Genomic DNA, 16,482 nt, shown 5'->3' with positions numbered 1-16,482 from the left:
GAAGGGGACAAAGTAGGAAGCAAAGAGATCAATTATGAGTCTATTTCAAAAATCCAGGTAAGAGTTGTAACATTTAAATGAGGTGGAGGCATAGGCATGATAATAGAAGAAGATTAACAGGAGAGTAGATGAATGTGTTTACTTATATACTTAAGGTAACCAAGGCACAGTCAGGTGAAATTTGGGGTACAGAGCGAAGCAACTAAATAAGATTCCATACCAGGCATGCAGAAGCTACAAATGCATACCTATGACGGTACTAAAACACATGAATTTAGTCCTATTCCTAGTTCTAAACTTACCCTTAACTTTTTCAGTACTCAGAGGCACTGCTCGGCATAAAAACAGATCCCTCGCAGCACAGATCATGAGTCAGTCCTTTAACCTCAGTACTGAAGAATCAGGCTTAGAAAAATATTGTGAACTAAATGTTTTAAAGTGTATTTAGGGGTGTGCGGAGGGGATATTTCTCAGGCCCTTTCTAGGTGCTAGGCAATTTTTTTAAATCAAATTTCATTCTTACAATACTAAATACAAGTATTACATCCCATTTTATAGATGAAGACACTATATTCAGAGAAGTTATGTGATTCAACTAATATCATAGCCATATCAAGTATCCCTATGAAGTATCAGAAGTAGGTCTTTCTGACTCCAAAAAATGAATTTTCCACTCTACTATATTATACCTATAACATTAAACAAAAGGTCAATTTTCCACGTTAGTGTTTAGTGTAAACAAAGCCATAAGAAAATCTTTTTCCTAGTTAAAAACAAAAATCTACAAAATTTTATACTTACACTTATAGGAAATGATAATACTTAAATTTAAGACACAGCTACATTTCCTCTCTCACCAACACCACCAATTCTTTAATATGAAACCAATTAGCTTAGCATTAGGAATCCTTCTAATGCATATATAATGCATAATCAACTACTTTGCAACCCCCTACTTTACTTAACTCAAAAACTGTTAACTTGGGCTTCCCTGGTGGCGTGGTGGTTGAGAGTCCACCTGCCAATGCAGGGGACACGGGTTCGTGCCCTGGTCCGGGAAGATCCCACATGCCGCGGAGCGGCTGGGCCCGTGAGCCATGGCCGCTGAGCCTGCACGTCCAAAGCCTGTGCTCTGCAACACGAGAGGCCACAACGGTGAGAGGCCCGCGTATAGCAAAAAACAAAAACAACTGTTAACTTGCGAGAAAATGCAATCAAACACAAAGGTACTGGTGGTAATTATATAAAAATAATGACTTACCTTTACTTGCAGCATGGGTTGAAATTCCCTCACAGGCTTCAATGAAGAGTCATAAATAGAATTTCCAATTTTTACTGATTCCAGCAGTGGTACAGGGCGAAAGTCAGTGTGGTAGAGTTCAGCATTCAACCAGGAAGCCACAAGCTCCAAATTTGGGAGAGTAGCACTCATGCCAACAATCTGCACGGCATTAGACAGAGGACTGGCTAAATATGCCTGGCTGTGAAAAACAAATGAAAATGATGCTAAAAGACACACAGTACTAATTACAAATGGTGCTAACAATATTCTTGGTCGTGTCCTTTGGTATATACGTGCATAAATTTCTTTAGGGTATATACCTAGGAGTAAAATTGCTAGGTCTTATATTATCTTGATTTTATTAGATAATGTCCAACTGTTTTCCAAAGAGACTGCACCAGAGTTACACCCCTGCAATCCATGTGTGTTTTTTCCCCGTTTTATTGAGATATAATTGACACACAGCACTGTATAAGTTTAAGGTGTACAGCATAATGATTTGACTTACATCATGAAAAGATTATCACAATAAGTTTTGGGAACATCCATTATCTCATATAGATACAACATTAAAAAAACAGAGAAAAGTTTTTTCCTTGTGATGAGAACTCTTAGGATTTACTCTCAATGACTTTTATATATAACATACAGCAGTGTTAATTATATTTATCATGTTGTACGTTACATCCCTAGTACTTAGTTATCTTATAACAGGAAGTTTGTTCCTTTGTCTACCTTCATTCAGCTCCTTCTCTCCCCAACTCTGCTTCTGGTAACCCACAAATCTGATCTCTTTTTCTACGAGTTTGTTCATTTTTGAAGTATAATTGACCTACAACACTGTTAGTTTCTGTTACACAACACAGTGATTCAATATTTCTATACATTTCAAAATGATCAGCGTAAGTCTTGTTACAATATGTCATCATACAAAGCTATTAGTTATTAACTATATTCTCCACATTGTACACTTCATATCCATGACTCATTTATTTTTCAACTGAAATTTATACCTCAATCTTCCTCACCTATTTCTTTCCTCCCCACAACCCCCATCCTTCTGGCAACCATCTGTTCTGTATTTTTAGATTCCACATGTAAGTGAAATCATAAAGTATTTGTCTTTCTCTGTCTCACTTATTTCACTTAGCATAATGCCCTCTAAGTCCATCTATGTTGTTGCAAACAGCAGGATTTCCTTCTTTCGAATGGTTGAATAATATTCCATTGTATATAAATACACCATGTTTTCTTTATCCATTCATCTATTGATGGGCACTTGGTTGCTTCCATATCTTAGCTATTGTAAATAATGCTGCTCTAAGCCTAGGGGTGCACATATCTTTTCCAAATTAGTGTTTTTGTTTTACTTCAGATAAATACCCAGGGGTAGAATTGCTGGATCATATGGCAGTTCTACTTTTAATTTTTTGAGGAATCGCCATACTGTTTTCCATAGTGGCTGCAGCAATTATATTCCCACCGAAAGTGCGCAAGGGTTCTCTTTTCTCCACATCCTTGCCCACACTTGTTATTTGCTGTCTTTTTTGATAACAGCCATTCTGACAGGTGTGAGGTGATATCACATTGTGGTTTTGATTTGTATTTCACTGATGATTAGTGACGTTGAGCATCTTTTCATATGCCTGTTGGCCATCTGTATGTCTTCTTTGGAAAAATGTCTATTCAGACCCTCTGCCCATTCTTAATTGGATTTTTTTATGTTGATTGATATGAATTCTTCATATATTTTAGATATTAACCCCTTACTGAATACATCATTTGCAAAAATCTTCTCCCATTCAGTATGCAGCCTTTTCATTTTGTTGAAAGTTTCCTTTGCTGTGCAGAAACCTTTTAGTTTGATATAGTCCCATTTGTTTATTTTTACTTTTGTTTCCCTTGCCTGAGGAGACATATCCTAAAAATATTACTAAGAGCAACATCAAAGAGCATACTGCCTATTCTTTCTTCTAGAAGTTCTATGGTTTCAGGTCTTGATTTAAATCTTTAATCCATTTTGAATTTATTTTTGTGCATGCTGCGAGACAGTAATCCAGTTTTACCAACACCATTTATTGAAAAGGCTGTCTTTTCACCATTGTTGTATATTCTTGCCTCCTTTGTCATAGATTAATTGCCCATAAAAGTCTGGGCTCATTTCTGGGCTTTCTAATCTGTTTCACTGATTTATGTGTCTGTTTTTATGCCAGTACCATACTGTTTTGATTACTGTAGCTTTGCACTATAGTCTGAAGTCAGGGAGTGTGATGTCTCCAGCTTTGTTATTCTTTCTCCAGACTGTTTTGGCTATTCAGGTCTTATGTGTTTCCATACAAATTTTACAATTTTTCATTTTAGTTCTGTGAAAAATGCCATTGGTATTTTGGAAGGGACTGCACTGAATGTGTAACTTGCCTTGTGTAGTATGGTCATTTTAACAATATTTATTCTTCCAATCCATGAACACAGTATAGCTTTCCATCTGTTTGTGTTGTCTTCAATTTCTTTCATCAGTGTCTTATAGTTTTCTGAGTACAGGTCTTCTACCTCATTAGTTAGACTTATTCCTAGGATTTTTATATATATATATATTGGAGTATAGTTGATTTACAATGTTGTTTTAGTTTCAGGTGTACAGCAAAGTGATTCAGTTATACATATACATTTATCTATTCTTTTTCAGATTCTTTTCCAGTATAGGTAATTAGAGTATTGAGTAGAGTTCCCTGTGCTATACAGTACAGCCTTGTTAGTTCCCTATTTTATATATGGTAGTATGTATAGGTTAATCCCAATCTCCTAATTTATCACTTCCCCCCACATTTCCCCTATGGTAACCATAAGTTTGATTTCAAGATCTGTGAGTCTGTTTTTGTTTTGTAAGTAAGTTCATTTATATCATTTTTTATTAGATTCCATATATAAGTGATATTATATGACACCTGTCTTTCTGTGTCTGACTTACTTCACTCCTTACGACAATCTCTAGGTCCATCCATGTTGCTGCAAATGGTGTTATTTTGTTCTTTTTTATGGCTAAGTAATATTCCATTGTATATATGTACCACATCTTCTTTATCCATTCCTGTTGATGGACATTTAGGTTGCTTCCATGTCCTGGCTACTGTAATTAGTGCTGCAGTGAACATTGGTGTGCATGTATCTTTTCAAATTATGGTTTTCTCCAGGTATATGGCCAGGAGTGGGATTGCTGCATCATATGATAGTTCTATTTTTAGTTTTTTAAGGACCCTCCGTACTGTTCACATAGAGGCTGTACCAATATACATTCCCACCAACAGTGTAGGAGTGTTTCCTTTTCTCCACACCCTCTCCAGCATTTATAGTTTGTAGAATTTTTAATGATGGTGATTCTGTGTGAAGTGATACATCATTGTAGTTTTGATTTGCATTTCTCTAATAAATAGCGATGCTGAGTATCTTTTCATGTGTTTTTTGGCCATCTGTATTCTTCTTTGGAGAAATGTCTATTTAGATCTTCTGCTCATTTTTTATTGGGTTGTTTGTTTTTATGATATTGGGCTGCATGAGCTGTTTGTCTATTTTGGAGATTAAACCCATGTCGGTCACTCTGTTTGCAAATATTTTCTCCTATTCTATGAGTTGTCTTTTCATCTTGTTTATGGTTTCCTTTGCTATGCAAAAGCTTTTAAGTTTAATTAGGTCCCACCTGTTAATTTTTGTTTTCATTTTAATTACTCTGGGAGGTGAATCCAAAAAGATCTTGCTGCAATTTATGTCAAAGAGTGTTCTGCCAAAGAGTGTTTTCCCCTAGGAATTCTATAGCATCTCATCTTACATTTAGGTCCTTAATCCATTTTGAGTTTGTTTTTGTGTATGGTGTTATGGAGTATTCTAATTTCATTCTTTTACATGTAGCTGTCCAGTTTTCACAGTGCCACTTATTAAAGAAACAGTCTTTTCTCCATTGTATACTCTTGCTGCCTTTGTCATAGATTAATTGACCATAGGTGCATGGGTTTATTTCTGAGCTTTCTATACTGTTCCATTGATCTATAAGTCTGTCTTTGTGCCAGTACCAAACTGTTTTGATTACAGTATGGTACTGGAACAAAGCTTTATAGTATACTCTGAAGTCAGGGAGCCTGATTCCTCCAGCTCCATTTTTCTTTTTTAGACTGCTTTGGCTATTCGGGGTCTTTTGTGTTTCCATACAAATTTTAACATTTTTTTGCTCTAGGTCTGCAAAAAATGCCATTGGTAATTTGATAGGGATTGCACTGGTCTTCTACCTCCTTAGTGAGACTTAGTCCTAGGATTTTGATTCTTTTTGATGCAATTATAAATAGGACTGTTTTCCTAATTTCTCTGATAATTCGTGTCAGCATACAGAAATACAAGATTTCTATATGTTAATTTTGTATCCTACAACTTTACATAGTTCATTGATGAGTTCTAGTATTTTGGTGGTGTCTTTAGGATTTTCTGTGTATAGTTATCATGTCACCTGCAAACAGTGGCAGATTTACTTCTTCCTTTCCAATTTGGATTCCTTTTATTTTTTTTTTTCTTGTCTGATTGCTGTGGCTAGGACTTCCTTACTGTTCCACATCTTTGTTACCACTTAGTATTGTCAGTCTGTTAGGTATTTTGGACAGTGTGTGGTAATAGCTCTTTGAAGAGGTAATTTACATTTCCTTGATTACTAATGAGATTAAGCACCATTTCATGTTTAGACACCATTTGGATACCCTCTTATAAATGTCTTTCAAGTTCCTTACCCATTGATATATTACATTGTATTTTTCCTCATTGACTTGTAGAATTTTTTTTAATGTTCAGGATAATGACTTTCCTCTTTCATTAATTTTTGTTCTTGTCTTTATTATTTCTTTCCTTCCACTCTCTGTGGCATTATTTTACTATTCTTTTTCTAAGTTCTAGAGATGAATAAGTCATTAATTTTCCAGTCTCTCGTCTTTAATAATATACACACTGCATACTATCAATTTCCCTTTAAAAACAACTCTAGGGCTTCCCTGGTGGCACAGTGGTTGAGAGTCCACCTGCCGATCGATGCAGGGGACATGGGTTCGTGCTCCGGTCTGAGAAGATTCCCACATGCCGTGGAGCGGCTAGTAAGCCGTGGCCACTGAGCCTGCGCATCCGGAGCCTGTGCTCCACAACAGGAGAGGCCACAACAGTGAGAGGCCCGCGTACCGCAAAACAAACAAACAAAAAAAACAACTCTAGCTGCATTTCACAATTTCATTAGGAGATATTTTTATTATACTTTCATTCCAAACTATCTTCCTGTTTTTACTGTGATTATTTTTTTCACCCCAAAAGGGGTCAGAATTATTTATTAATTTCTAAATATGTGGGCATCTTTCAGTTATGTTTTTCTTATAGTTATTTCTAGCTTAATTCCACTGCTGTCAAAGAATATATTTTAAATGACTTAAATCCTTTAAATATGTTGTTTTATGGCCTAGCACATGATAGGGGTTTTTTTTTGTAAATGTTTCATATGTAACTGAAAAGAATATATATACTGCTCTTATTTGGTAAATATTCTACATACATCCATTAGGTCAAATTTGCTAATTGTATTAGTCATATCTTCTATATCCTACTAATTTGGGACATAGATGACTATCTGCATGTTTTCCCACATACTGCAAGAGATGTGTTAAAATCTCCCTAAACTGAAAGACAAGAGCTCCTAGATTAAAAGCAACTACTGAGTACCCAGAACAATGTTAGAAAATAGACCAACACTGAGACACATCAGTGCAATTTCACAATACTAAGGAAGAAAAGGATCTCTTAAAAACTCTCAGAGAAAAATTTTAAAATTTATACAGGGCTCCCTTGGTGGCCCAGTGGTTCAGAATCTGCCTGCCAATGCAGGGGACACAGGTTCAAGCCCTGGTCCAGGAAGATCCACATGCCAGGGAGCAACTAAGCCCACGCACCACAACTACTGAGTCTGCACTCTAGAGCCCACGAGCCACAACTACTGAAGTCTGCGCACCTAGAGCCCGTGCTCCCCAGCAAGAGAAGCCACCGCAATGAGAAGCCCACACACCGCAAGTAAGAGTAGCCCCTGCTCACCACAACTAGAGAAAGCCCACGCGCAGCAACGAAGACCCAACGCAGCCAAAAATAAATAAATAAATTTATAAAATTTATACAAAGGATGAAGGATTAGCATGGCACTGCATATCTCAATAGTAATGAGAAAAATGAAGTACTATGTTAAAAACTCTAAAAGTGTTTAAAATCTTGACATTTGTACCTGGAAAATCTATGAAATAATTGTAAGGCATTTTCAGACATGCTAATTTTTGCAAAATTTATACCCATAATAGCCTGTACACTGAAATAAAGTGGAACTTCCTAGAAGATATCCCCACTAAAATGAGAAAGTGAATCAAGAGAAATACATATGATCACAAAAAAGGAGGGCTCTGACTCAAGCAAACAGCAATGGGAATGAATGATAATGATAAAAAGAGATCTCAAGATAACTGTTGTACAGCACATATATAGATTAACCACCTATCTAAATTGGAACAACTCAGGAGGCTTTAGGAGAAACTTCTTCAAGAAAACAAATTGGGCAGAATAACAAATGTATTGGAACATACTGGGTGGAGATTTATATAAGTGGGGAAGACGCTGGAGATAAATCAATGATAAGTTCACAGAAAACCAACTCATCAAACAAAAGACATTTATTAATTTCAGAGAAAACAAAAAGTTATTTAGAAAGTAAAAATAATCATAATATACCACATGGCTCAGTTGACAACGACACTTATATAGTCATAACAGTGTAATATTGAATACTGAACTAAGCAAAATTAGAACATAAGTATATTTGAAGAATGGGAATATAATGAGAGGATAAAGAAAGACTAAGGGGCTGGATGAGGAGATCAGGCGGAGTGAGCAAAGAATATAAAAAAGAGCTAGATCTTCATCTTCCATAGTAAAAAGTCAATACATAATGTGTAAAACTAAAAACTCAAGTAGCTATATTTAGAGATATCCGTGTAAACAGAATTTTTAAAAAGCTGTAAGAGGGGCTTCCCTGGTGGCACAGTTAAGAATCTGCCTGCCAATGCAGGGGACACGGGTTCAATACCTGGTCTGGGAAGATCCCACATGCCGCAGAGCAACTAAGCCCGTGTGCCACAACTACTGAGCCTGAGCTCTAAAGCCCGCGTGCCACAGCTACTGAGCCCGAGTGACGCAACTACTGAGGCCCATGCACCTGGAGCCTGTGCTCTGCAACAGGAGAAGCCACTGCAATGAGAAGCCCGTGCACCGAAACGAAGAGTAGCCCCCGCTCGCCGCAACTAGAGAAAGCCCGCACGCAGCAACAAAAACCCAACACAGCCAAAAATAAATAAATAAAATAAATTTTTTTAAAAAAAGAAAAAAAGCTGTAAGAGTTGAAAATAGTTACCTCTGGAAAGTAGGGGATAAAGAAATGCTATTTTTCATAATTAGCCTTGACTACTTAAAAAGGATATGCATACAGATAACAAATACAAAAACTGGATTTTAAAAATTCTATCATAAAAGTGGTGAGCAGTCAGAAATTTAAGAATGTTTTAAAGATAATCTAAAATCACTCTTAGTCTTAAGTACTTCTTTTGGAACATAAATGAAATGCTGTACATGAGTTTGTTCTAAATAAGTACTACCCTCCTCTGATGTATTTAACTCCTAGTTATTATGCACTTTTGCAAACACATTCTCAACATTCTTTAGAATCTCAGGAACTTAGTTATTTCAGGTACTTACCAAGATGCTGATTTCTGAGTAATATAGGAAATCTTAGTCAGCAGAAGTTCCAGCAGATACCCTCGGGGAGAGTCCCCCAGCATATGCAATTCATCCACAACCACCATTCCTAAAGAGATTTTCCAGATGCTAGTTTTTACAGAATTTCACAATTCCAAGAATTTTAAGACTCAATATCTTGTATCTTGTACCATAAATAGCTGGCATTATAATACACTGCATGTAATACAAATTTCTAACCATAAAACAAAAATCAGATTCCACATAGCAGACAATTCTTTTCCAAGATATTTCAAGTATAATAAGTGGTCTTACCACAATGTATCCTGGATCTAGAAATCAATGATTAGCTAACTCAGGTCTAACTCAAGAAAAACTTCGTCATGTTATCAGACAATTCTTAATTGGCAACCTTGTAGAAATACATGTACGATGAAAATCAAGGACATCCACAACAATTATTCAGTGGGTTGAGTTTGCTATGGGGAAAACAGCCAGGGCAACCATACTGATGTTAGCAAGTGCTTAGAAAAACAGAATCAGATCAGGAAGAAATAAATGATTTTAAGAGGATGTTTTTGTTTGATTATGGTAGACTAGTGACTCACCCTACTATAAAACATAAATATGATCATAATTACCTCCTCCCCTACTTGGAGAATCAAACCAGTCTATGCACTTGGAATAATGCTCAAGAAGTACTGAAATTTGTATCAACGAATGCCTCCTTTAAACATTTTCATAATATCATAGTTTGTATGTGCACTAGTGTCCCCCCCACAAATCCCCCTACAAAAATAAAGACCTTTCAGACTATTTCCTAATGGTACATGATGACCCTTTTCCTCATCAGTAAGCTATTTCCAAATCATATTGTATGATGACTTATTTCAGCATTCATCCATCCAAAAAATATTTATTCTACCTAGTGTGCCAAGAACTGTGCTAGGTATAGTAGATATAACACTTAATCTGATATAACACAATCTGACAATTCTGATACAAACTGATGAATGTGATTTCTCTCTCCAAGCTTTATAGAGTGGAGCCTGTGTCTCATTAATCTTTGATTTTACTCCCCACCCCTACCCTACCCTAACTTTACCATTTAAGTTCACCAGGAAAACAATGAGTAGCTAACTGATATTCTTGCAGCTTCTATTGCTGCTATAACCATTCTCTTCCTGTTGCTACCTCTACATAGTGGGCTTTCCCAAGTGGTTGGAAAAGGAAAAAAAAAAAAAAGGATTAAGGTAGAAAAGTTCCAAGCTCAAATACAGTGCCAGTTTCTATAGCTCCCTACCATTTGCCTGCTAAATGGTAGCCTCTGGGTCCAGGCCTAATCTAGATACCACAGTACCAGAATATGATAATGAATACATATATACACTAATTGCAGAGATGGCAGGTGCTTCCTTCTATTCCTGGTAAACTTTAGATAGGAAAGAAGCAATGAGAAATGACTTGAGGGTTCAAGAATACCCTCTATGCTTTGTAAAGTGCAAAAATACAAGGAAGTAGAGTCAATAACATCAGTAGGATGCAAAACTTTTTTTTTTTTTACAGAGTTCCTAACATTACAGATGCCAATTTTCACCTCCAGAAGTAAATGACAGACAATAGAATAAAACATAAGTCATACAGAAATCACAACAGCTCCACTCCATTCTATCAAAAATAGCAAGAGAAAGTATATACTTATTTTCTTATTTGCTTACCTAATAGATCCATCTTATTTTCCTCTATGAGGCGATTGATCAGACCATTGGCTCTCTCAATTGTGCAGACAGCAATATCCAAAGAAGAGAAACGCCCTGTTGGAGAGGTACTGCCCATATAACCATCTACTTTTATTCCTACTTCCTGAAACAGACTCTAAATTGAGTAAAAAGGAAAAATACAGGGGAAAATATTTGAAATTCATGAATCTTAAATTGGTTCTTTCCCAAAACATAGATATAAGTATTCAAATACATTTATCAGATTACTGTTAGTTATTCCTGGTCAGGGCACACTGGTTCTTTTTAGAATCATATACTAAAAATAAGAAGTTCAGAACTGACAAAACTCAGTACAGAGATTTTCTGTTAAGACAGAGTCAAATAAAATGGCATACTTAATCAAATAAGTTCTAAGAGCTCTTTATAGAAATTAAAATTAAAGAAAAACTACCTTAAGCACTAACATTTTTAATCTAATAAACAAGCAAGAAACTCACTCTTTAACACTAATGTAATATTTTCAGAAACAAATTTATACTTCGTGAGGAAAATATTCTCATTATCCCACTAAAGATTAGTTTTTTATACAACGGAAGAAAAGCTTTCAAAAGTCAAATGCAATGGGACTTTGATGTTAATTTTTTTAGTTTAACTTTTAACTAACATACCTTCTCAGTAAAAAGGATCATTATTTTGTTACTTTGGTCTAAGTTGAAAGGATGTTACCATGTAGAACCAGCTTTGTTGGTTATTTGACCTCTGAAATAACTGTTAAAAAGATTTATAGAACCATTGAATTTTAGAGCTGTTCATTCAATAAAATGTTTCTGAGTGTTTACTAAGTTAACCCATAGTTAACCCCATAGTTTCATTTTACCAGTGGAAAAAGCTGAGGCCCAGCAAATTATGTATCTGGCCTGAAGACACAGGTAGTGACAAAACTGGGACTAGAACTCAGATTTTTTGTATTATCACTGCAATAATCTTGGCATTCCAAAATCACATTTTTTCACTGCAGAAATCAGAATAAATTTATTCTATTTAATGAAATATTGTATTTGTAAAAATACCTTAAAGACCAGTGAGCGTCACACAAATGTATACTGTTGTCATTCATTTTTGCAGGAGAACAGGAGAAGAAAACACAGGTTTGGAGCTTTACATAAGCACCAATGGATCTTGTTCTTCATCCTCTAACGTTCCCAAATGGCCCTGCATCAGGATGGGATATGCTTCCTCAAACACACTTCCTTTCCATGCTTCAGTCTAGTCCTACTATTCACTTAAGAGGTTGATTCTTAATTTGCACTTTTATATGCTAATTAGATTACTCTGCCTATTTCCTAAGGAAAAGTTTATAAATTTTTACACAATTTTCACCGATTGCTCTTTGATTTAATGGCCCTTTCTCCTTTATGCAGTAATTTAAAAGTTTCCCCTCATAAATGGTCAACTTTTAAAGCTACATTGGGATGTAATAAAAGAAATTTTATTTTCCAATTGCTTTTATAATTCCATTTCAAATGAGTAAAGCCGAAGCTGCCAATAATAGGCCTTTCACAATTTCAAACTTAGTAAAAGAACATTACCTGGAAATAGTATTTCTTCTCTTTAGCCACAGAGACAAAGGGCAGAATAAATAGAGCTTTCTTCCGCGTTTCCAAGACCCGCTTCAAAATAAGTAGTTCAGCAACAAGAGTCTTCCCAGCACTTGTAGGAGCTAAAACAAGTTATTCGGCAAGGTTATCACTAAAAGAAGTAATATTTGATACACTGCATTAATAAACATTTTAAATCATATCCAGTAACTAAATAGCCCAAGGCTAAACTATCATTAAGTCCCCAGCTAGCATTTGAAACCTTTATACCCTGAAATGCCCCTGACTTTAAACCAGGTTTCTAAATACTCTCACAGTGAAAACAGAGACAAATAAATCTTTACATCAAATAAATGATGAATATTACTGAGTACCTAGCTTATACCTAAAGATTCTTTCCTTTAAGTACTGAACAGTTAAAAGCCCTGCTTTGGGGAAATAGATAAAATGCTTTAATACATTGTGATAGGAGCTATGATAGAAGTTGAGGGAGAAGAGCTGTAAGGAAGTTTATGGAAACAGAACTTATGAGAGCAAAGAAGGCAAGAAGAAAGGAATGCCCAGCAGAAAAAAACAGCATATGTAAAGGTCTAGAGGAAAGCCTGGTATGTTCAGATGATAGCAAGTAATTTAGTAAGCCTGAAGTATAAAGTACAAGTAGGGGAGTGAAAAAAGAGATATGAAAGTGCCACATGGAGAAGACTTTTATAATCCTACAATGCAGAGTGACAAGTGAGTTTTATGAAAAGGAATGACAAAATCATATTTATACTTTATAGAGATCACTTTTGGCTGCAGGAGCAAAGCAAGAGCAGAAAGAAAAGATTAACTAGTTAGAGAACTATTGCATAGTCTAGAAGATGATAGTAAACTAGGTAATGGACCTAAGAACAGAGAGTAGTAGCCAGAATCAAGACATTTGAGGTAACAGACACTACACTTGGTGATTAATTAATGTGAGTTGGTGAGCAGAGTTATGAATGACACCCAAGTTCTTGTTTAAGCAACTGAAACGGTCAGGCCATTCTACCAATGCCACCTACTGCCACTAGTTAGCATTAACTGAGTATTTCTTACACGCCAAAAACTTTTCTAAGCCCACACCCTGGCACTCATGCTCTCTGTGCACGTAGGCGCTCGCTCCCTCCCTCCCTCTGCTTCTCTCTCTCAACTAATTTGCAAGGTTACACAGTCAGTAAACAGCCTGAACTTATATCTATTGACAGTTAACTCTCTAATTATTTTGGCAGCCATAATGAAAATCTGGATGACTCACAATTTCAGAGAAAACTGATACAAAGGACGTACATCTTACCAAGTGATTAGATTCTAAAGTCAGTATACTAAGCACAGACGGCTAAAAATTATGTAAGTCAAAGTTGCTCTTGAAAGCTCATATAAACCTTTCATAAAGTATATTACATAGGGCTTTGTATATACAATCCTGTATAAGCAGGTCAATTTATAAACATATAACGTAAAATGTTCACACACTGAAAAGCAAGTGAGATCAACTGTGGGAAGAGCACATTTACATCTCATACTGCACACTCACTCTGGGACATGTTTTTTTTGTTGTTGTTTTTCTTTGCGGTACACGGGCCTCTCACTGTTGTGGCCTCTCCCGCTGCGGAGCACAGGCTCCGGATACGCAGGCTCAGCGGCCATGGCTCACGGGCCCAGCCGCTCCGCGGCATGTGGGATCTTCCCGGACCGGGGCACAAACCCGTGTCCCCTGCATCGGCAGGTGGACTCTCAACCACTGCGCCACCAGGGAAGCTCTGGGACACATGTTTTTTGAGAGAAATGGTAGGCAGATAATTCTGTTTAAATTGTTGGGTTTTTGCCTTCCCCCACCCTACCATCTAATGGAATTTTCATAATTTAAGTATGCATATGATGAAACTCTGCTTTTCAAATATTTTAAGACTTTATCTAGTTATAAAGCACTCTCACCCACCTTACCTCAATAGTGTCCTTTACATTAATAATGTCTTAAAAATAGTAGAGAAATTAACTTGCACAAATTTGAATACCTGAATAGACTAAATTCTTTCCTTCCAGGACTTGTCCAAGCAAAAGGCACTCTGCTTGCCATTCAAACATCTTTTTTACACCAAAACTGTGATATTTCTCCAGAACCGCTGTAGGAAGCCCCCAGTTTGCCAATAGCAGCTTGTCTACTTTATCGTCAGGAAACGTCTGCTTGCATTTCCCTTTTAGGAAAAAAAAGGAAATAGTTGAATTTAGTTCTAACGTAAGACTTCAGTAATTTGCTTTCCACTGTGTTTTGGGATTCCTATGTGTTGTAAAGAGGCTATTTAAAGTACATCCTGACATAAAACACATACAATATAAGGATCTGTAAGGAGCACTGGGCACTATTAGGAGTGAATTCCCTACAGGTGATGAGATTTGGCCAACTAGTAAGTTGTTTCCGTAAATAAAGGTCGAAAAGACCCAGAAACCACTTGAAGATTACTACCAGACAGTCGCTGAATATGGACTGAAAGCTCTTCCACGTCAACAGAAAGTGACGTGCCGCACCAGGTCCTAGTCACAAACTGAGAAAGGGGAGTAGAAGCCTAGCAGGCCGTGCAAACGCGCGAGCTCCGCGCGGTGAGGACACCTCCCGACGAGTGGCCCGGCTGAGCTGCCTACCACGCCCGCTGCCCACGGAGTGCCTGCGAGTACCTGCAGCTCTGGCCGGCGGGCGGCCGCGGTCCTTCAGGCTGCGTCTCAGGCCCGGGGGCGGGCTCAGCACCGGCCCCGAGAGGAGCAGGGGGCTGTCACTGCTGTCACCGCCACTTCCCGAAAAGAAGTCTGAGCCTGGTGCTGAACGTCGGCGTTTCCCACTCCAGCGCGTCAGATTCATCGCGAAATCTTCTCGGCCGTTCAGGGAAAGGCACAGTCCCAGCGTCCTCCCGCTCGGAAGAAACGAAAGCTGGCGACAGGTGCGGCCGCCATCTTCCCGCCACGGCTTTCAAACTCAGGCCTCCCAGCCCGCCCCGGAACCATAGAGTTCCCAGTGACGAGAGTAACCTGAGGACCATAGAATCGTGGGGAAGGAGGGGCTCTCGCTGGTGTCCTAGACCTCCGGCCTGTCACCTCGGTTGTCGGATAGTGAAAGAGAACCAGACTTGGACCTAGATTAAACGGAGGGAAAAACCAGACTCAGTATATATAATCTCCAATTATAATCATACTGGCTTAAAGTTTTTCCTTTTCTTTTTGTCCATGTCTGGTTTAAATAGCAAGTTTATGTTAACTTCATAAAATGAACTGCCCATAATAGGTAGAGACGTAGCTCTATTTAACATATTGTATTTTTAAAACAATTATTACAAATTATATGTGCAAAATATTATACAAGTAAAATTTAGGATTTAGAATGGAGTGCAATTTACTCCTGCTTTACTTTCTGCTTTATAACAAGATATGCGAACATATGTATATGTATAACTGATTTACAGATGGTAGGGCAGAGGTTATTTCTGTACACAATTTCTACTTTAGCCATCATACGCTGTGAGGAATATGTGATGGAGAGATAGGGACTGCGGCCGATAGACCTCTTAGGTAGTAGAACGCTGCATAGAAGGGGCTCTGGATGTGCCCGAGTGATCATTCGGAGCCAAGAGTTTGTTGATGGATCTGTGCTCTACCTTTGGCAAGGTAGAATCAAACGAGTTCTGGACTTAGATTGATGCCAGTTAATTACCCAGTTGCACAATTGGTTTCACCAAGCAAATCTAGTAAGGGAAAGACCTGCCCTGAAGGGGCGGTGCTTTTCTACAGCTCTAAAAGTCTCAAAAGGAACAGTCCAATAACAACAACAAAAATTCTCATATTTCCCGGACATGTAGTCTGGAAAATAGGAGAATCAATTCTCCTGTGAAACCTTCCTGTTAAAAGAAAAAATTTTTGGACAGTATTCTAAAAGTCCACAAGATGGAGACATTACTCCATGAAGGAAACATTTTTCTTAGTTACCTTTCTTGCAATGATTCACTCAACTAGTTATTGAGCGTCTACTACATGCTAGGCATTGGGTATATGGCAGAGAAATGGAAGAAAT

General features: G+C 37.4%; 1 protein-coding gene across 1 annotated transcript in view; it reads right to left on the bottom strand.

Moving 5' to 3' along the window:
- POLQ (DNA polymerase theta) overlaps window positions 1–15,279 on the bottom strand; it is a 114,041-nt gene extending 98,762 nt beyond the window's left edge. The window contains exons 1-6 of the mRNA XM_065876433.1: window positions 15,099–15,279; window positions 14,441–14,620; window positions 12,396–12,526; window positions 10,804–10,960; window positions 9,086–9,194; window positions 1,262–1,481 (exon numbers count right to left, since the gene is read on the bottom strand). Coding sequence (XP_065732505.1) covers window positions 1,262–1,481; window positions 9,086–9,194; window positions 10,804–10,960; window positions 12,396–12,526; window positions 14,441–14,620; window positions 15,099–15,279 — 978 coding nt within the window. The remainder of the gene's footprint in view (window positions 1–1,261; window positions 1,482–9,085; window positions 9,195–10,803; window positions 10,961–12,395; window positions 12,527–14,440; window positions 14,621–15,098) is intronic.
- Between the last annotated feature and the right edge of the window lie 1,203 nt (window positions 15,280–16,482).

The sequence above is a fragment of the Phocoena phocoena genome, chromosome 4 (assembly GCF_963924675.1).
Source record: "Phocoena phocoena chromosome 4, mPhoPho1.1, whole genome shotgun sequence".
Taxonomy (NCBI): domain Eukaryota; kingdom Metazoa; phylum Chordata; class Mammalia; order Artiodactyla; family Phocoenidae; genus Phocoena; species Phocoena phocoena.
The sequence above is the reverse complement of the archived record's forward strand: the minus strand, read 5'-3'. Positions and strand labels throughout refer to the sequence as shown.